This window comes from Alosa pseudoharengus, unplaced genomic scaffold (genome assembly GCF_046254945.1).
Source record: "Alosa pseudoharengus isolate Yale_2024_CS ecotype anadromous, Long Island Sound unplaced genomic scaffold, YU_APseudo_1.1 YU_APseudo_1.1_scf_14, whole genome shotgun sequence".
Classification (NCBI taxonomy): Eukaryota; Metazoa; Chordata; class Actinopteri; order Clupeiformes; family Clupeidae; genus Alosa; species Alosa pseudoharengus.
The window spans coordinates 20,586,965-20,607,297 of NW_027468609.1; the positions used below are offsets into that span (position 1 = coordinate 20,586,965).

At 42.6% G+C, this 20,333-nt stretch overlaps 3 protein-coding genes across 6 annotated transcripts; 2 read left to right on the plus strand and 1 right to left on the minus strand.

Annotated features, from left to right (window-relative positions):
- The first annotated feature begins 246 nt into the window (after positions 1-246).
- On the plus strand, positions 247-5,435 carry kmt5aa (lysine methyltransferase 5Aa). The gene is made up of 7 exons (XM_076284136.1): positions 247-515; positions 1,048-1,168; positions 1,385-1,580; positions 1,692-1,779; positions 1,986-2,045; positions 2,137-2,327; positions 4,630-5,435. The coding sequence occupies exons 1-7, from the start codon at positions 507-509 to the stop codon at positions 4,838-4,840; spliced, it is 876 nt and encodes a 291-aa protein (XP_076140251.1). The 5' UTR covers positions 247-506; the 3' UTR covers positions 4,841-5,435.
- A 128-nt stretch (positions 5,436-5,563) lies between these two features.
- On the plus strand, positions 5,564-7,079 carry snrnp35 (small nuclear ribonucleoprotein 35 (U11/U12)). Its single transcript, XM_076284137.1, has 2 exons — positions 5,564-6,096; positions 6,234-7,079. Exon 2 carries the CDS (start codon positions 6,237-6,239, stop codon positions 7,077-7,079), a length of 843 nt encoding a protein of 280 aa, XP_076140252.1. The 5' UTR covers positions 5,564-6,096; positions 6,234-6,236.
- Positions 7,080-7,221: 142 nt separating this feature from the next.
- On the minus strand, positions 7,222-20,094 carry rilpl1 (Rab interacting lysosomal protein-like 1). Of its 4 annotated transcripts, XM_076284133.1 has the most exons (9): positions 19,535-20,094; positions 18,251-18,401; positions 15,509-15,627; positions 13,844-14,095; positions 12,064-12,222; positions 11,346-11,500; positions 10,691-10,795; positions 10,066-10,153; positions 8,831-8,968 (listed from the first exon to the last, which is right to left on the minus strand). In XM_076284133.1, exons 1-9 carry the CDS (start codon positions 19,820-19,822, stop codon positions 8,963-8,965), a joined length of 1,323 nt encoding a protein of 440 aa, XP_076140248.1. In that variant the 5' UTR covers positions 19,823-20,094; the 3' UTR covers positions 8,831-8,962. The 4 variants fall into 4 exon arrangements, with proteins under 4 accessions (XP_076140247.1, XP_076140250.1, XP_076140248.1 ...); XM_076284132.1 differs by lacking the exon at positions 10,066-10,153 and having other exon boundaries at positions 7,222-8,968; XM_076284134.1 differs by lacking the exon at positions 8,831-8,968 and having other exon boundaries at positions 10,060-10,153.
- Between the last annotated feature and the right edge of the window lie 239 nt (positions 20,095-20,333).

Consider the following 20,333-nt stretch of genomic DNA (forward strand, 5'->3'; position numbering starts at 1 on the left):
TTCCACAACTAGAGGATCATTCATCTATTAAAATGAGATTTATGAAAATAATTATGCGTATGAAATATTATTATATACATGTTAATTTGGCCAGAGTCTGTGTCTGTGTATCACATGAAAGTGTTGATGCCTCAACCCGCGACCGCTGATCCACTACCCTCTGCTACACTCTCTCCAGCGGCGCCCCCTGATGGACACTCACTGCACTGCTGCTGATGTAAACATACCGTAGCTGTTCTTTAAATGTTCACATGCTCTCCGCCCGTGAATGAGTTGAGCTCAGAACATGGCGGCACGAAAACTGTGAAAACTGTTACTACAACGGAACCTCAAACACAACCAATGAAATTATCTCATTTTGGTCCAGAAAATAGGTGAAGCTCTGTGGGATGTCTTTCTTTTATCTCTGGAACACAGAAAACAGCAGCACAGAGGGCGTATTAGGCTAATAAAGTGAACCGGGACTCTTCTACTCCGGAGAAAAGGGCAGGGAAAACAAGGCTGACATGAACGGGGTACGTGACATCACCTCAGACATTTGGCACTGTGATGTTAGTAATAGGCATAACGTTATAATGGACTGTAACTGTAAGTTACTAATGTTGGCAGCTCGAACTTGTCTTCTGACATTAACATTAACCAACTCTGATGTGACATTAACCACTTTGAACGCGTTTAAATTAAGCCTCCCCTAGGATTACGCTGCCTTAAACGTGTCTCTTTGATGCATAGTAAACGATTTCCTTGTCTGTAGACTCCAATTTAAATATTATGCAATGTAAAGCGGAAACGGCAATTACATTGATATGAAAGTGTTAGCTTTCGACCTCACAGAACTAGCTTGCTAGCAAACAATTAGCTAGAAATAATAAGGCCCGGATGTTGTGGGCGTGTTTACAAGTGTTCCTCAGGAGGCGGATGGCCTTCAGCATAAGTAAATAGTTGTTTTGCTGGTGTTTTAAACTATTCCTCGATAGTTTGTCAATAGACTGTTTTGCCTTTAATCTGTTTATTTTTAGTCCATTTTCATAGTATCTTTTCTTTCAGGACATCTTATGCAATGGACATTCTACACTTCCAAATTACCTGCTCCATTGCAACAGTAAATCATCACACGAAGAAGTAGTTATCATAGAGGGCAAGTCGCAAACACAAGGAGAATGTATAGGTAAAATGTTTTGCATCTACACACCAATTCAAAGTACAAATAAGCTATTGAAAACATTGATAACTTTAATTTGTAAATATGGCAAGTTAAGCCATAACGTGTGAATAAATATGGAAATTATGAATTATTTCACTATTTAGTTTAATACATACCCAGTAGCTGGGCTAGTCTTTTCTGATTTGCAGAATGTAATTCTTTCCTTTTCTTGTACTGCAGGTAGAAGGCATGCTATCGTGAGCCCTGACTCTGGTGGAATCAACGAGCATGAGCGTGAGGTGTGGCCATGTGAAGGCGACAGGCTTCCACTACAGTCCTACCCCTCTGTGGAGGTGACGGCAGGTCAATACGCTTCTCGTCCCTTCAACCACAGCAGAGGCCGCAAAATGAAAGTCAAGAAATTCTCCCAGAGAAGGTAAGGACAAATATCTGTGTTCAGATGATCTATTGTGGATGACTGAGGATGAATCACTATTCTGTATAGTTACCCTGTTGTTTTTATAAGATGTTGAATCGCTCTTTTCAGCGAAGAGAGAAAAAACTCCACAAATCGCAAGGTCACAGACTACTTTCCTGTAAGGAGAAGTTCCAGGAAAAGCAAGACTGAATTGGAGGTAAAGTATATTTAAGTATTTGAGTGAGTCCATCAACTTAGTGTGATGCAGAGTGACTAATTCCATCTCAGATTTGTCTATTGTGCTTCAGCTCACATTATCCGTCTTCTCAGGATTGTTGTGGAAAGATAATGTGTGGTTTTATTAACATGCAACAACTGAATTTTTTGTTAAATATAACCTTCGGCTAATGTTTTTCTCTCCAGTGTGAAGAAAAGAAACACATAGATGAACTAATCTTGAAGGGGATTGAGAATGGCATGACGGTAACATTTACAAACTCACCTTCAACCAACTTGCAGTATGGTCAACGAAATATGCTAATCTAAGAGACGCATTACAATTTTTTCCACCTAGGTTCAGCACATAGAAGGCAAAGGACGAGGTGTCTTCGCAACACAAAACTTTCAGAAGGGGCAGTACGTGGTGGAGTACTATGGCGACCTGTTACAAATTACCGACGCCAAGAAAAGGGAAGCTATGTACTCCCAGGACCCCTCCACTGGCTGCTACATGTACTACTTTCAACACCTGAGTAAAACATACTGGTAAGTCTTATCTTCGTACTCTTTCAGTAGCTTCTGTCCCTTCTACAGGCCATGCATGCTGAACATCAGAGAGGTTGGTGTTTCGACAAGTGGGTTCTTTCTGCTACTGTTAAAAGACAATTGTCATCATGACATCAGTCTAGTATCATATTTATTTATTTTTTAGAAAAATTGCTTTTACTCACTGTATAGACCTGCATAGATCAGGGGTGCCCAAATTCTTCCCCGTCAAGGGTCAAAAATTAATCGGGGTGGAGAGCCGCGGGCCAAAACTAAATGTTCATGTCGCTGACCATTAAATTGAAATGCAAAATTAGCATTCTATAAAAGGTAGATTACAGTGCATACGGAAAGTATTCACTTTTTCCACATTTTGTTATGTTTCAGTCTCATCTTAAAATGGATTCAATCCATTTTGTTTCTCATCAATCTACACACAATACATTCCACAAAAAAACAAGTGTTTGGAGTGTTTTGTAAATTTGTAAAAAATAAAAGACTGAAATATTCCATTCACATAATTATTCAGACCCTTTGTTATGACGCCTGTAATTGAGCTCTTCATCCTACTTCTATCAATGGTCCTTGAGATGCTTCTACAACTTGATTGGGTTCTACCTGTGCCTAAATTAATTCACTGGACATTAAGGAAAGGCACACATCTCTTTATATAAGGTCTCACAGTTGATGGTGTATGTCAGAGTGAAAACCAAGCCACGAGGTCGAGAGAAAGATGTGAGACAGGGTTGTGTGAAGATATAGATCTGGGGAAGGATACAAGAAAATGTCTGCAGCATTGAAAGGGCCCAAGAGCACAGTAGCCTCCATCATTCAAATGGATCACTCAAATGGAAAACTTTGGAACAACCAACAGTCTTCCTAGATCTGGCCGCTCAGCCAAACTGAGTAATCCGGGACGAAGGGCCTTAGTCAGACAGGTAACCAAGGACCCAATGGTCACTATGTATGAGATCCTTTGAGAGGATGAGAGAAACGTAAAGAAGGACAAACATCAGTGCATCACTCCACCAATCAGGCCTTTATGGTAGAGTGGACAGATGGAAGCCATTTTTTCCCAAAAAGCACCTGGACGACTCTCAGACCATGAGAAGTAAAATCATCTGGTCTGATGAAATGAAGACTGAACTATTTGGCCACAATTCCCAACGGTGTGTGTGGAAGAAACCAGGCACTGAGCTGCAATAATATTTGTCCTTTACGCTTCTCTTATCCTCTCAAAGAGATGTGTGCCTTTCCTAATAATGTCCGGTGAATTCATTTAGGCACAGGTGGACTCCAATCAAGTTGTAGAAGCATCTTGAGGACCATTGATAGAAGTAGGATGCACGCACCAGAGCTCAATTACAAGCGTCATAACAAAGGGTCTGAATACTTATGTAAATGGCATATTTTAGTCTTTTATTTTTTATAAAAACTCTCCAAACACCTGTTTTTTTGTGGAGTGTTGGAGTATTATGTGTAGATTGATAAAAAAAAATGCATTGAACCCATTTTAAGATGAGTCTGAAGCATCAAAATGTGGAAAAAGTGAAGCGTTGTGAATATTTTTCGTATGCACTGTCATTTTTAAGAAATAAAGGACACTACTCTTTACTGTGCTTGTCTTTGCACTGAGTTTACAGTACTTTTATTAATATTGTGAAATTATTCAACATCCATATGGCTGTTTTAAGGAGTAGTCAGTGAGGATAGGAGCAGGCTTCACTCAATTTGTCTATTTCTAAACTTTAAGAGTGCTGGCCTGGATAGTTATACATACAAGAAAAATAGGAGAGAGGCCGCACTATGCATACATACTCTTTTATTTGCACATACGCGTTTCGGCGTGTGCCGGCGTCTGCACACTGAAGAAGGCACAAGCCGAAACGCGTATGTGCAAATAAAAGAGTATGTATGCATAGTGCGGCCTCTCTCCTATTTTTCTTGTTTTAAGGAGTAGAAATATACAGTATATCTGAAGCAATTAAAAATCTTTGAAGAAAAGCATATGAAGCAATTCTATGTCTTTGAAGGAAGTTATTTGCATCAATATGAATTAATAATTAATATAGAACACAACATGCCCCTATGGGACAAATTACATGAAATGACAATTACATTTTAACGTAATGCTCTACATAATGTTGATGTTAAAACTTGTTATTTTTTACATTTTTGTTTGTCCCCAAGTTACCATTAGCTCAATGTTATTTTCTGTGCCACCGAAAATGTCCTAGGAACACATGTTTTGTTTATGCCGTTAAAAGGGTCTATAACAAAAACTATTTGTCCTTTCTCTTAGTGTGGATGCCACTAGTGAATCTGGCAGAATGGGAAGACTGATCAACCACAGCAGAAATGGCAACTGCCACACCAAACTTCACGATATCAACGGCATACCTCACCTCATCCTTGTAGCCTCCAGGGACATCGACAAGGGCGAGGAGCTTCTGTATGACTACGGTGACCGCAGAAAGTCCTCCATCGCTGCTCACCCTTGGCTCAAACACTGAGGGGCCCAAAGGGAATTCCCAACACCTGGTTTCTTAATAGAGTTTTTAATGTAATTATTGCCTTAGGGATCAGAATGTGTAGACGATGGTGTGTTGGTGGGTAGTAGCAACTCACCTTTAGATGAAGGTACATATTCAAAATGTCCTACATTATTTCTTTTAAAATATTTATCCTATGCTCCTGAGACATGCTAGTTTTTTTTTGGGACACATTTCTTTTTGTACATTTTATATATGAGTAGATCAGTGCTTCCAAAGCATGCGGTGGTAGTCTAATGTTCTGCGTTTTTATAAAGATTTTCTTAATCTAACCTGTAATACATGTTTAGCAATAACAATGTCTGGTGTCCAAACATCAGTGAGACGCAGAGATGCAAGCAAACCCTTTTAACTGCTTCACACAAACTGGAATGTCTTATCCACCTGGAGATGTGTGGCTCCTTTTGCTCTGTGTGTAGTGTCACAAAACCTGAGTAAATCTTTAGCTCTTAACATAGAACGCTGTTCTGTTCCAGAACCCTGCACCTCGTGAAAGTATGTCAATGAATCTTTATGCTGGTGTAGAGGGATTAGTAAATAAATTGTTTTTATGTAAGATGCGTTTTGAGATGAGATGACTTTTCTGTCTTTAATGAAAAATAACCTTCAAGGAAATACTTGACAAAATATGTAATAAACCCCCTATATAGCAGAAAGGCCTTTGTGGTATCATCTTTGGACATGCCAGAGATGTTATAACTTTGGTCAGGTCATGCTCCCTCAAAAACACATTAATAGCTCATAACTACAAAAACATTACCTCATTAAAGACCTTCAAGTTTTAGTGTAGTTGATCTGTTTCTGTTTCAGAAGTCAAGGGTTCAATTTATTTGTGATAGTGTAATAGATATAATCCCTTAATCACAACAAATAAAGGGAACCCCTGATTTGACACCTTAAATGTAGATTAAGGGGTCACACCTTAAAATGGCATTAAAGTAACATTAAAGGCCTGTTTTACAAATTTAGGGCCACTTAATATAAATGTAGTGGTTTTGGTATGTTTTCCGGGGTAAGGTAGATTTGAGTACATCACGTTTCGTCACTGATTCACACTACACCGGGGCACCAGCTGCTGATAGATTTGTTTCCGCACGGAACCTTATAAGTGACGGACACGTTACATGGTTGTTTTTGTTAACATGTTCGATGTAGCTGTGTTAAACATCTCCAATTAGAGACGTTATTACAACTTTGCTGTGAAATTGCCCTGTGCTGTAAGTACATTTCTGTGTTTCAATTCGCCTCATGTTATAGTGTGCCCTTTTCAGATGTAATAATGATATGCAATTACAAATGCGAGGTTTTCCTAGCCATCGATTGTTCTTCTAACATGTGTCCTATGTTCTTGTAGACGATGAATGACTGGAGTCCTGTTGCGAAAGTGTATGATCCACTGAAGGCTGGAAGTATAGATGGCACAGATGTGGAGCCTCATGACCGCGCAGTCTGGCGTGCGATACAGGCGCGCTATCGACCCAACAAGGGCATTGGTGGAGACCCTCTTCTCACACTGTTTGTGGCGCGCCTACACCAGCATACCTCTGAGGAGAAGCTCCACCAGGTATTTTCTAAATACGGAGACATTCAAAAACTTCGTCTGGTCAGGGACGTGGTGACGGGCTTCTCCCGGGGATATGCCTTTGTGGAATACAAGGAGGAACGAGCGGTGATGCGCGCGCGTCGGGACGCCAACAAATTAGTGGTGGACCAGCACGAACTGTTTGTGGACTTTGAGCAGGAGAGAACACTGAAAGGGTGGGTACCACGGCGTTTGGGGGGAGGTCTAGGAGGCAGGAAGGAGTCTGGGCAGCTGAGGTTCGGTGGAAGAGACAGACCTTTCCGTAAACCCATCAACTTGCCCCCCACTTTCAACCAAGACAGGCCGACAGAACGAAGGTGGGAGAGAGGCGAGAGAGAAGACTGGAATAAGGAAAGACACCGAGGAGCTTCTCCAGGCAGAGATTCTGGCTATATGGACCGGAGAGAGGAGCGAGAGAGGGGCATAGGAAGAAGAGAAGAGCCAGACCGAGGGATGGAAAAGAGAGAAGAGAGGGGGATGAGCTACAGAGATAAAGACTACTATAGAGATAGGAGGGATGACAGACGATCGAGGGATGACCGTTATGAAAGAGACTCAAAAAGAAGAAGAGATGACAAACATTATGCAGAAAAACATAGAGGGGATGAGAGAAGATAAACCTCAAAATATGATCTCAAAGTCCTCCAAAAGGAGTCTTTTTGGAGGGATTGTGTTGCAGTGTCCTTGGAGTTCAGATAGCCCCAGCCTGCATAGGTGTGGGTGTGTGTGTGTGTGGCTTAAAAATTACAGTAAATAAACATCAAGTTTAATGCTTCAGTAACTTTAATTTCTATTGGAGAATTGTAACCACTTTTAAAGCACAAGGAGATCCATATGTGACCATGTTATGTGTGACTGGCTGTTGTTGGATTTATTCAGAATGACAGGAATTCAGTCCCCCCACCCACCCAAATAATTAACACACTGTCATTGGTAAAATAAAAACCAGATGCCAGATCATCTTAAAGAAGTAAAACTACCACAAGGAATGGGTCTGTGACAAGCCAAATCCTTTTTTACTGTCTAAACCTTGGAACTTCAGTTTGCAGTGTGTTCTACAGTTTGTAGGCGTCTATTCCTTTCTATTATTTCCTAATAAAAGAGAATGCTGCATGTTGTAAAATGTCTTGTGCTTTCAGTAAGACACTTTTTCTACTTAAATAACTCTGAAGCTGATGCATCAGCATCCACAAGAGAATAACATAGCTGATGGATCCATGTTCCATCCAAGCAGTTGTCAAAGTATCTTAAATTAAAAAAATAAAACAACCAAAATATCCCTGTCCAATTCCCTTCAATGCAATGCCAGAGTGCACTTTGATTAGAAGCTGCCAATCATATGCTGATCAATATGGTGAGAAAACTACTTACACAAAAGTTAAGATGGGACTTCAAGTTACTTAATTCCAACAACCCACTGCAAGATGGCATTACATTTTTCCTTGAATCCTTGAGCAGGCTTTCACTTTGTTTTTAAGTGCTTTCAGCCTGTCATTTAGCAGAGTTATACATACACACACACACACACACACACACACTCCAATGAGCCTATTAAATATTAATATATCCACTTTCAATATGTTTCCATTGCATTGTACACAGATCGCAAAAAGATCTTTTTAAAAAATGCTTCTCCACATGGTAAGTAATCCCTTGTGAGTTTGCCATTTCTTACCCTTACTGGCTGTGCTTTACGGCACAGTTGACAAGCCATTAAAAAAATTCATCTCCACACCCCCACAGCCTTCCTGTTCCTACATGTTTCCAAACTCATTTAGCCTACTCTGAACTGCATTACCTACAAAATCCAACCTGTTTTTTCTCTTTCCATCTGGCGTGACGCATTCAATCTACGTGTCTCGTCCTCCTTGTCTTTCCCACACCTGTTAGCTAAAACAGGGTTAACAGTCTCTTATTTCAGTTTTTGTTCTCCTTCAGGGTGCCTTGTTCCAGTTTGTTCTGGGAGAACATCATCACACCTGCTGATGAGCAGCATTCACTCACACTCACACACACACACACACACACACACACACACAGAGAACCCTTCCTCCAATGCAGAACTCCATGGACCTCTCACCCAAACTTTAGCAGCTTCAGGCCAAGAATGATGCACACCACACGCACAAGTGGAGAGGGGTTGTAACGAGTGTGATGGTTTTGGATAATACTTTGTTGGCTTTCTCTGTCGTTTCTGTTTTGTTTGTTTTTGTCTGTTTCAGGAGGTGCTGTTATGGGACAAAGGGGGTGGAGGGATGGGTACATGGGATTGGCAGGATTCCCTTTGCGGTGCTGCCATCTAGTGGCTCTGTGGGCTGTTTGCAATAAGCTGTGTGGGTCTGTTGAGGGCATCCTAAAGCGAGCGTTAGTGGAGTCCTTCCGGGGAATCCATGTGCTGTAGCGCTTCCTGTGCCTGCTCTGTATATGGCTCCACCCCTCCGCCCCAGGGGCCGCCTACTTCCTGTCCGGGCTGTTGACCACTGCGGCGTTTGGAGAAGAGGCTAAACCTTTGTGAGAGAAACAGAGAAGGAACGAAAGGGAGGGAGAAAGAGATAGGAGGGGAGTTAAACTTTGTAATCCTTTTACAACTAGAGAGGAATGGGTAGAGAAAATATATTGATACAGAACAAATCTCAAAATGAGCTAAAATAAATAAATTGTATTAGATTAACACACCAGCTGCTAAAAGGTAATCAAAACAATGTATATTGCCTGTCTGGTAAGTGCAGAGTACTGTCTAGAAAAAGAAAATGTCATTAACCAGATGCTAGAACAATGTGATGACTCTTTAGTAGTGTGGTTTCTCTTCAGAGGTGATGGCATACCAAATCAAGCAGCATGAGCTGGAATGGATCTCCGTTATAAGAACAGGAAACATCCGTTTTGCCTCCCTTAAGGCTCAGTATGTAGGAACATAAATTTTGTCTCTGGAATGAAATGAAAGTAATTTTACTTTCTAGTCTACCAGCCAATCAGAACTTGCATGACAGTCTTGCATGAGACTTGAGTCATGCCAAATGTCACGAGAGAAAGAGGCACAGGGCATATAAGGTCCAAGGTCGTCTCTGCGTGCTTTATGAATGCATGACAATGGCCTTGTTAAAAGTTTTTACACCCTGAAATGACTTTCATTCCTTCTCTCTCTCTCTTTCAAGAGAAGAAAAAAACAAACATGCTATCTCCCATTATACCAGCTCATAAAGCTCAGGAGAATCACCAGTTCATTCCTCCTACAGTCTACTCGGTCACTAAGCCAGAGGCTGAAGCAGTGGGCTGGCAGAGTGTGTGAGTGAGGAGCGAATCACTGATTAAGGGGGGAGGGTGGTGGGGGTGTGGGGGGAGGGGGGAGGCAGCAGGCGGTGAGGAGGCGATGAAGAGACAAACAGACTTAATTAATTCTGACTGGCTGATTCCAATGATCCTTGCTGCTACATATGGAGGCAGCAGCAAAGATGGCCGCCACAAATCAGCCAATCAGAATGCAAGGTTCAACTGAGTTTGTTTGGTTTAGGTGGGTGGGGGTGGGGTGGAGATGGGAGCGCATGCGGCACATGCAGAATCATTATGTGTTAAAAACAGAACAAGAAGGGGAGGGCGGTCATACAAGAGACATAAGCCGTCTGATTGGCTGTAAAGTGGGGTCATCTGGAATCAGGCCAGCCGCCACCATCGGCATGATGGCAGTAAAGATCCTGTCATAGAGAGGCACACACACACACACACATACATAAAAGTCAAAGGTCATCTTCAGCTCCTCACACACACCCTCCTACACCTGCTGCTTCTGTAGTAGCCATGAAGTAGTTTAGACTGCCAACGGCCCAATAATCCTGATCAGGCTTTAATGGACATGGCAAGTCAGACAGATGGACAAGCCAGCGGTCAACACTCTGTTTGTCTCTCTCAGGAAATCTTCTAAAAGAAATTGCTGCTAGAGTAAGAAACTCCTTTCAGGGTCATGGTGAAGTGAGTGTGTGATTGAAAAGGGTTTTTTGTTTTTTTGTTTTTGTTTTTGAAGAATGTGAAAAGATCTGTGTGCACAATGTAGTTTAAGTAGATCAAGCCTCACTCCCTCCCATAGGGTTTTTACTGATGTTACGTTGATATGATTGTGCATGCTGTTTGCGTATTTTTCGGGGTTTTACAGATTGTTACATGACTGTGTGTGTCTGGTTGTGTTGGAGCATGCATATGGCTGGTCACCGCTGGCTGTGTGGCCAGATACATACAGGCGCTTGATCCCCGACTCAGGCTGAGCAGAGGGACGAGGGCGTGGCATCATCATGAAGGCGGTGTCTGCAGGGGCCGGGGGGACTTCGTCTTCCTGCTCCTCACTGCAGAGAGAGAAAGAGAGAGAGAGAAACAAATCCCTGATTAATCAACTGGAAACTTCACCAATCACATGACAGGAAAAGATCAGTCTGCCCGTGCTAAATGTACTTCTGCTTTCCAGATGATTTCTTTCCAATCTGCCATTATTTGCTCTCCGTACAGTGCATACGGAAAGTATTCACAACCCTTCACTTTTTATGTTTCAGACTCATCTATTCAAAAAACAATTCTCATCAATCTACACACATTACTCAAACACTCCACAAAAACACAGGTGTTTGGAGTGTTTTGTACATTTATTAAAAAAAATAAAAGACTGAAATATTCCATTTACATAAGTATTTAGACCCTTTGTTATGACGCTTGTAATGAGTCTGAAACATAACAAAATGTGGAAAAAGTGAAGCGCTGTGAATACTTTTCGTATGCACTGTAAGTTGCTTTGGATAAAAGTGTCTTCTAAATGAATACATATATATGTAAATAAGCCAAATGATTTGTTTCTAATCTGTGGGTGAGTGTAATGATGAGCGAGGGGAAATGTGTGATTGCCTTTTGTAGTAGGCGATCTCCTCCTGTAACATGAAGACTTTGGCTTTCAGCTCATTCCTCTCATGCAGGACGTCTCGAAGCTCTTGCAGTGTGAAGCGCGGGCGGTTGGGGTCTTTGGAGTCCAGATTAGCCGCATCCTCATCACACAGCGCCTCCTGCAGGTCAGGTGGTAAAGTCAGTATCAACCAGCACACAACAGGTTGTGTTTGCGTGAGTATTGTCATTCAGAATGGGTTGAAGCACCCAAAGGACACAAACATAGTGACATCTCACTGAAACAGAATTCACACAGTTAGCTCATATTCAGTGTATGAGGATGTTTCAAAAAGACACACACACCCATACCCAAACAGTTAAAATGGTATCCATATATTATATTTCAATCATAGGTCAATTAGCTCAATTGATCTTTAGCTTTCATTAGCTTTCCATTATGTCAAAACTTTATCAGATCATAAGAGCTGTTTAACTATATGAATGTACCATGCAAATCCACAATCTCGTAATCGTAATGTGTTATTATCACAAATCTAGATCATGGCCTACACAACTGCAAACCAACACAACACATGCAAACCAACGGCAATCAACAAGTATCTCACAAAACACATGCAGGCAGGGCACTCTATTCAAGGACTGGACCCTTCTTAGAATGTTTGCAAACTCTGTTAGTTTTGGCTGGGAACACTCCAACGACCAATGCGTTACTCAGCGTTACCCATAGCAACACTGCTTCCTCCTCCTCCTCCACATCATCATCATCATCATCATCATCCTCGTCCCGCTCCTCTGCATTAAAGGAGGCTTGGGGATAGAGAGGGAGGTCAGACCATAGGCCATGTCCTCGAGAGGCACGTGGGGCAGCCCCATCAGACCGCTGGGGGCAGAGAGTAGGAGACGCTTGGAAAAAGGAAGGGTCAACTTTCAGCACACCACAGCACTGTAATGTACTGCACTGGGCCGGTTGTAGCGCTATACTGTAATAATTACTGATTACTGACATGGAACCTTGAAGATGATAAAGCTATATGTCAATTTGTACTCAGTTGTACAATGAGTATTCACATGAAAGTCCTTGTGAGTTCACGAGGGAGTTTTTTCTCACCACTCCAATACATCTTCAAACATGTATCCCAGGTGCAAATGGACCAAATGTATTCACTGTATAGTAAATCTGTGCTTTTACTTATTCCAATGTCGTAGTGCTTTAATTACTACGCTTATACAAACAATGACTTCAAGATACAATTACAAAGCATTTGTGTCAGATGTTTCTCAGTCCCTCAGCAGTAAAACTGTGCGCTCAATTATGTTTTCTGTTATTACATGGGAGTATAGTACACCTGCTGAAAGTCAGGTGGTATCCAAGGTTTAATGACAACTGTAAAAAAAATATATATATATATATAAGAGAGACATTTCAGAGACATTTCATATTTAAATACATACAACTAAATGAACTTCCACGTAAGGCCAAATCAGCAAATGTCTGTTTTGCTGTAAGCAATGAGTCCTTCAGAGGTAAACCAAGTTCACTAACCACCATCAATAGTAATAACTTTGGTAGCCAACACATTGCTCAGAGCTATAACTGCCACGTCAGTCGCCTCACGTTAGCAGTCCCATTGTGAGCACAAAAGCAGGACCCAGCAGTCAGTCACTCCCTGGCTTCCTGGCCGAGGCCATGGGTGTGAGTTAGAGTCTCTGGCTGGCCCGGGCTAAATATATCCATAACCTCACCCTACTTCCAGTCAGGACATAACTACACACTCTGTGACTCACCAAATACACTCAAGGGGATTACTCTGCAAATGCACTACAACAGCACTGAAAGGTGACAAATCTAAGAGTGGGCAGCAAAATATGTAGAGCGATTGCGTGTGGTATTTTGTTTTACATTACATTTTAAAGGGTGGCCTACTGCTCTGCCATAGGGTGTACGTTCCCTACAAACAATGCATGTCAACAGGCATTCCTATTTACAACATGAAATAACATGGAATGTAATCAATAAAGTCAAGGTGATTTCCCTGTTTGACATATTAGCTCATTCTTTGAACATTGTCTATGACACATTCATGTGTGGATAAAAGCTCTCATTGGTATCAAAGGAAATACATGAGCGTAGTGTATCCAAGTAAAACACGAATCTATGAATACGATGGGCAAATGAAGCTTTGGTGAACCACTGAAAGACAGCAGTGTGAAGCTAGCGACACTAATGAAATAAATCCAATATGGCCACCACATGTAGATTTTTCAACATAAAAGTCCTTACCCAAACCAGTATGTAACCAAAAATAATGGTTTGCTTAAGGACTTTTATGTTGAAAAATGATAGTGTGGCGGCCATCTTTTTTTTCAGCTAGTGTCACTAGCTTCACACTGCAGTGGTTCAGTGGTTCACCAAAGCTTCATTTGCCCATCACTAGTGCAGTGCTTGTTGCTACTGTAGGTAGTACATTTCCGAGTTTGTCTCTACCACTGGCATATCTTACCTGGGCCACCTGTGTCACCGGCTCTTGGGGCAGCTCCTCCTGGCCAGGCCCAGTCTCCTGGTCTCCTTGGAGACGCTCGCGGAGCCTGGTCACTTCCTGGCGCAGGGCGTGCAGCTCCTGCTGGCGGGTCTGGCCCGAGGCCTCCAGGTCCACCTTCTGCTCGATCAGAGCCTTGCCTTGCGCCTCCACTACGCTCATCTTGTGTCGCAGGTCGTGGTTGATCTTCATGAGGCGGTTCTGCTGCTGCTGGAGCTGTGAGAGGAGAGAGGAAGAAAAGTGTAAGCGCATCAGGAGAACAATATACAGCATATAGAGTTCTTACAAAAACATCAGGCATCAGTCAAATTGTCTCATTTACAATGTTACACTTCTAAGAACACATTCAAAGCATTGAAAACATTGTGATGTATTGTGTAACAACGTAATAACTTAACATTGTGTATAACAACATCTATTACTGAGTGAACAACCGCTATAGCGGCATTCTGTGTAGGGCTGCACAATTAATAGATGTTGAATTGAAATTGCAATTTGAACTAATGCAATTAGCTAATCGCAAAGTCTGCAATTAATCGTGTAGCTTGCAACGCTATCCCAATGGTTAATCTTGTCACATCTATGATTTTTATGTCATCCTCCTTGTGTGACAAACAGTAAAGCTCACCCAAGAGGAGTACTGTGCTTCTGATATACTAAGCATGCTCACTAATCAGAAGTTACACAACCCCACAACCCCACAACAACCATACACAACACCAAGTATCTCTACATTATAAAATAGTAAAGTGCTGTATCATTAGCACCAGTGTGCTATCAATAGTAAGGTGCAACATCATAAGTGACATTTCAAGTTATTTTCCCTAACTTATTCAGTAGTGTAATGCTGGTAGGAATAAATGATTTGCGAGCCCCGCTGGTTTGTAAGGACGGCCCCCTATATCTTCTGCCTGATGGCAGCACCTCATACACCTGGAATAGGGGATGTAACCTGTCACCGCAAATTGCTTGTCCTTTCCTCACCACCCTGGATTCGCAGATCGTGGTCAAAGAATTTAACTGATGTCCAGCAATCTTGCTGGCCATGTTAACTATCCTGTGTAATTTAATTTTGTTTGTCACTGACAGTGAAAAATACCAGGCAATGGAGCAGAAAGTTAAAATACTCTCAACAAAAGAGCGATAAAAAAGGACCATCATGTCTCTCTCTACTCTGAACTGTCTCAGCTTCCGCATAAAATACAGTCGCTGCAGACCCTTTTTATAAATGGCCTCAGTGTTGGAATTCCATGTTAGCTTGGCATCTATTATTGTTCATAAGTATTTATACTCCCCTACCACTTCAATCCCTTGGCCCTCCATAGTCATCTGCTGGTGGGTCAAATCCCCACTTCTAAAGTCAAATATAATTTTTTCGCAGAAGACAACAGGACCTGCACCACTCTGTAAACTGATTTACCCAAGCCCGGTAGTTGGTTTCATCATTATCCCATATCAAACCTACAATCGCTGTAATCGTCAATCGTCAGCTAATTTCACTGTAACATGCTCCGGTGTGTTGCTCCTGTCAGAAACATCACTTTGGATATTTTCCCCAAATTGTGCAGCCCTAATTCTGTGCAGTGCTCACTGCTTGGTTAGCGTTAATGTGAATGGTGCGTGATTTACAGCCTCGATGTCTTCACTCTTGAGGGTCAACTCGCGGTCTTTGGCCCGGATCTCGTCCCTCTGCTTGTCCACCACCTCCTTCAGCTTCTTCATCACCAGGCGCTCCCGCTCCGACATCCCTGACCAACACAAAACATCTCATGAGGGGCGCTGTGGTGCAACTGGCTATAACACCCATAACATTCTTGTCCACATGCTCACAGGGACCCAGGATCGAGTCCAACCCGGGTCTTTTCCTGATCCCACCCATCTCTCTCTCCCACTTGCTTCCTGTCACTCTCTAAACTGTCCTGTCATAAAAAAGGCAAAAAAGCCCCAAAAATATATTTACCAAAAAAACACCCCATAACTCTCTCAACATGGCTAACAAACCCCTACTACATGGGAGAAGACTATGGGCCCTGGGATTAACAACATGGGATTATATTAAACTAATAATTCAGACACATTACAACATCAATCATTACAGTAGTCTTGCATAGAAGGTTCAACAGTTCAATGACTCAGTGCAGTACTTATGGACCTATACTGTCCATGAGTCTTTAACATTCAGATCTACTGTATATGGTGAACTATGGTGAAGGTTCTCAAAGAGAGGCAGCACTAAGGTGCACTCATAGAGCACTAACATCCATTTGGGAATTAAAAACTCCCCAGATATCAAATGTCTGGAAAACTGGATGTGCACCAGACAAGGCCCACAGTCAGCTGCTATCAAGCTCTATTCTAAATCAGTCCGTTCTCCATTCAGTCTCATGCGTGTGATTCAGTCTCAGGAGAGTCTGAATACAGACAGACAGCTCCCCATCATCACACACACTGACTCATCTCATACACTGCAGGCTGGACACAGACTGTCCATAACGCTTATGGTAAACACCATTTCATATATCCACCTCAGCTCTACATCCCTCTCACCAAGCTTCTGCATGGCTGAAATCACAAGGACCTGTTTTTGCCTATAGTGTTATGGGGAGACGAGATAATCAAACAAACTGTACATCCCCCTCACCAAGCCTTTGCATGGCTGAAGTCACAAGGACCTGTTTTTGGCTATCGTTTTATGGAGAGACCAGATAATCAAAAAAAACTCCCCCCCAAAAAAACATCCCAGTGCTACAGCAAATTGCTGTGCATGCTGTGCCTGTTAAATTGTTAGCCTTGTCAGTTGAACTAGTGTTTCCCTCCCGGCACGACTGCGTCTGGATAGTCTTGCTAATATCAACTGATGAAAATAGTCTGCCAACTCGAATGTACATCTGCGGTGGGTATATACTAATCTCTGACAGAAACAGACCGGAAAAAAGACAAATGCAACATAGGTGTGTGAACTGTCACAATGCAGGAGTAGATTGGTAAAGAGGGAAAATATACTGGCTTGCACTGGAAGCATCCTCAGACAGAGAGATAGAGAGAGAGAGAGAGAATTGAGCAGCTGAATGACGCCAGACTCTGATTCCACCTGTCAGGTGGCGTCCACAAACACCAGCAGAATACTGAACTGCTGCTGCCCTCTCAGACTCAGTGCAGCTGGCCAACTCCGAGTTCCTGTCCAGCCTACTCAGAAGCACGTGTGTCTGCGTGTTTGTGTGTGTGTGTGTGTTTGTGTGTGAGTGTGTGTGTTTGTGTCTGTGTGTGTGTCAGAGAGGGAGAGAGAGAGAGTGAGAGGAAGAGAAAAAGAGACTAGCATCTAAAAGGTTGTGAGTGTGAGCTCACAGAGTTTTGTGTGTGTACAGGGTATATGGTTATGGTTATGGTTATGGTATTTAGCAGACGCTTTTGTCCAAAGCGACATACAAATAACAATACAAAGTTTAATTTAACAGTAAATAATTTAAAAAGTTGGTAAGACTACATTAAGGAGAATAGCAATAATAAACAACAATGTCAATTCAATCAACAGTCTAATGAAATACTAATTAAATAAATACTATAATATACAAACCATAACGCATAAGAAACGCTTAATAAACTAAGTGCATGTTGAACAGATATGCCTTTAGACCCCTCTTAAAAGGCCCAAAACTATCACAGGAATGGAGAGCACTGGGCAACTCATTCCACCAACATGGAACCACTGAGGAAACCACTGGTCTTGAATTTGACCTAGCGTTTATGGCTGCTCATCAGAAGACCGCAGTGGGCGGTATTTAGAGTATAAAGAGGTTAACGACTAGTGGCACACAGGCTGTGCATTGGTGTGTATGTGTGTGTGTGTGTGTTTCTGTACGTATAGGTCTTTGCGCACAGCAACTCATTAACATTTGAGCATGTGTCTGTGTGTGTGTGTGTGTGTGTGTGTGTGTGTGTGTGTGTGTGTGTGTGTGTGTTGGAGACTGAGGGTTCTCTGTGTGCCTGTTGCTGAAGCGCTCATGTAGTAATGGTTCCTGGCCAAGCTTCAGTCAAAGAGAAGGCTTCCATTGTGTTTGTGCAGAGGACAGATAGAGAGACAGACAGATGGAGAGAGAGAGAGAGAGAGACAGAGAGAGAGAGGTGGAGGGGCAGTAAATCGAACTGGTGTGGGGGTAGGCAAAGGTCACCATAGACCACACACCGTTCATTTCTGATTTAAAATACTGGCTGTGATATTTTTGTTTTAGCTTTTGTTGCCAATTGCTCACCTAAAAGGTAGCTTAATAATCTAACAATTACATTGTTTTCAGATTTCACTAACTAGATAAAAAGTAATTTCTAGACGGAAATACAATTTCTCAAAAGACGTTGATTGGTGCAGGGATGTACCTTCGTGCCTCTGGAGGTCCTCCTCAGTCATGGGGCAGTCTTTGATGGACATGCTGCTGAGCAGGCTCTTGTTTTCCTCCTGCAGCTGGGCGATCTGAGACAGAAGGTCCTGGGCCTCACCTCTCCACACATCCTCCACCAACTCCAGCTCCTGTGAGCACGCACGCACACACACACACACAGTATTTATGTGCACACATAAGCACGAACACACACATACAGAAACAGAGGGCATATGATCATAATATCAATGACAGTTCATCGGTAGCGGTGAAGTGGTTAAAAAACTGGGCTTCCAAATAAAACAATGGGAAATTTGATCCCACAGACTGCCACGATTGTACCCCTAAGTAACCCACTGAACACCGAGTTGCTCCAGATGGACTATCCCTGTAGATAATGCACTGTAAATCACTCTGGATTTAATCAAAGCCACACACGATCAGTCTAATCAGCTTAAATATGCCGTCTCAAGTTCATACATTCATGCTTCAGTGGGTAACTGGAAGAAAAGACAGACAGAAAGAATGTGGACAATGATGTTTTTTGAAGTTTTTCTGTTTCTGAAATCATCAGTACTGTAAACATTAGTAACAACTAGTTTAATACCTGTGCACAGATTTGCTTTTGAGTCTTGTGAGTTTGTGAGTGCCACTTCCATTTTAAAATACTGCCTGTCACCATGTCTTTCAAGTGAGGTTGGCATTTCCTGAGAACACAAACAGCTTCCTCTCCATTTGTGGGCCTCTCCTAAACTGCTCAGCTGAATAGCCTACTGGTTATAGCGCCCCCACCTTGGTAAAGGGCATATGCCAACCTATCCCAAGTAACAAACTGCTTGTTGTCATCCTGGATCTTGAAAAACAGGTTATAAGGGCATTCTATAATCGACAGCCTGTGTATGCTGTTAGTTATTGTAGTTTGCTTTACTAAATATAACTCCTGTTCATGACTCATAGGACGCGTAGTTAAGTTGGAATGTCTTCATGAGTCCTGACGGACGCTATTTTCCCAGTGGACACCCCTCGAACGTGATGAAGGGTCCAATTGCTCATGACCTAGTTTAGAGTGGGTCACATCCTCATAGCCTCCTACTAACATAAATTGCCCCGAGCACTGCTCTGTTTACCTCGCCTGAAAGTTGGAGCTGAAGCCTACTTACAATAAACTGGGTTGCATATGGTACTTCCACGCATGTGAACAGAAAAGAATGTCCCTGGTTTCATTTGTGTTGTTAAACCATTGCAGTCCTCTAGATACCTACGATTACGTGTTGTCTGTTACCTTTTTGTGTTTCTTTTCTTTCTCTAATCTGTCCATCCGTTCGAGACGCAGTTTATCAAGCTCTAGTCTCAGCTCCTCCGTCTCTGGGGTAAGGCTGTTCCGGCTGACCAGCACCTCCAGGATCTCTAGAACCCGCACAACTTTGGGCATGAGCCGTGAGAGGACCTCGCAGCCATACTGGTCAATAATGCGCTCAAACTCCTGGCCAACTACTGCCGCAATGTCATACACGTCCATCACAGTCATATCGGCCACATTCTTATCCAGTACTGTTCCAAAATCTTCCATGATGACAGACTGCCTCCGTTCGCAGTCGCTCCAACCGCCCAGATTCTCCACGCCACGGGCGGATATAAGTTCCTTCCTTTCCAGCGAGACAAACTTTCCCTTGCCGGCTTAAACAGCGAGTTAGGCCGACACTAGGTTACGCCGAAATCTCTTACGCAGACAATCGTCCCTTATGCTGTCTTCCACAGGCCATTCTATCGGTTATTTGACAAAAATCGGATGATAATAACAACTGCCCCATTGGAGTCCCCTCTCTACAGCCCGATTCTTTGGTCAGATTGCGCCGGCCACTGCGCATGTCAGAATAGCTGACAGCTGATGTCGCTGCAAGCTGGATAGAATTCAAAAATGTTGTAGCTAATTTTACCAGCATGATATTTTATCAGCATAGATGACGAGGGTAGGTTTATTTGTGTTCTCTTGATAATAATAACGTGTATGCTCTCGCTCTCTTTTTTTTGAGGTGTGTGTGTGTGTGGGGAGGGGGGGGGGGGGGGGTGGCGTTCACTAG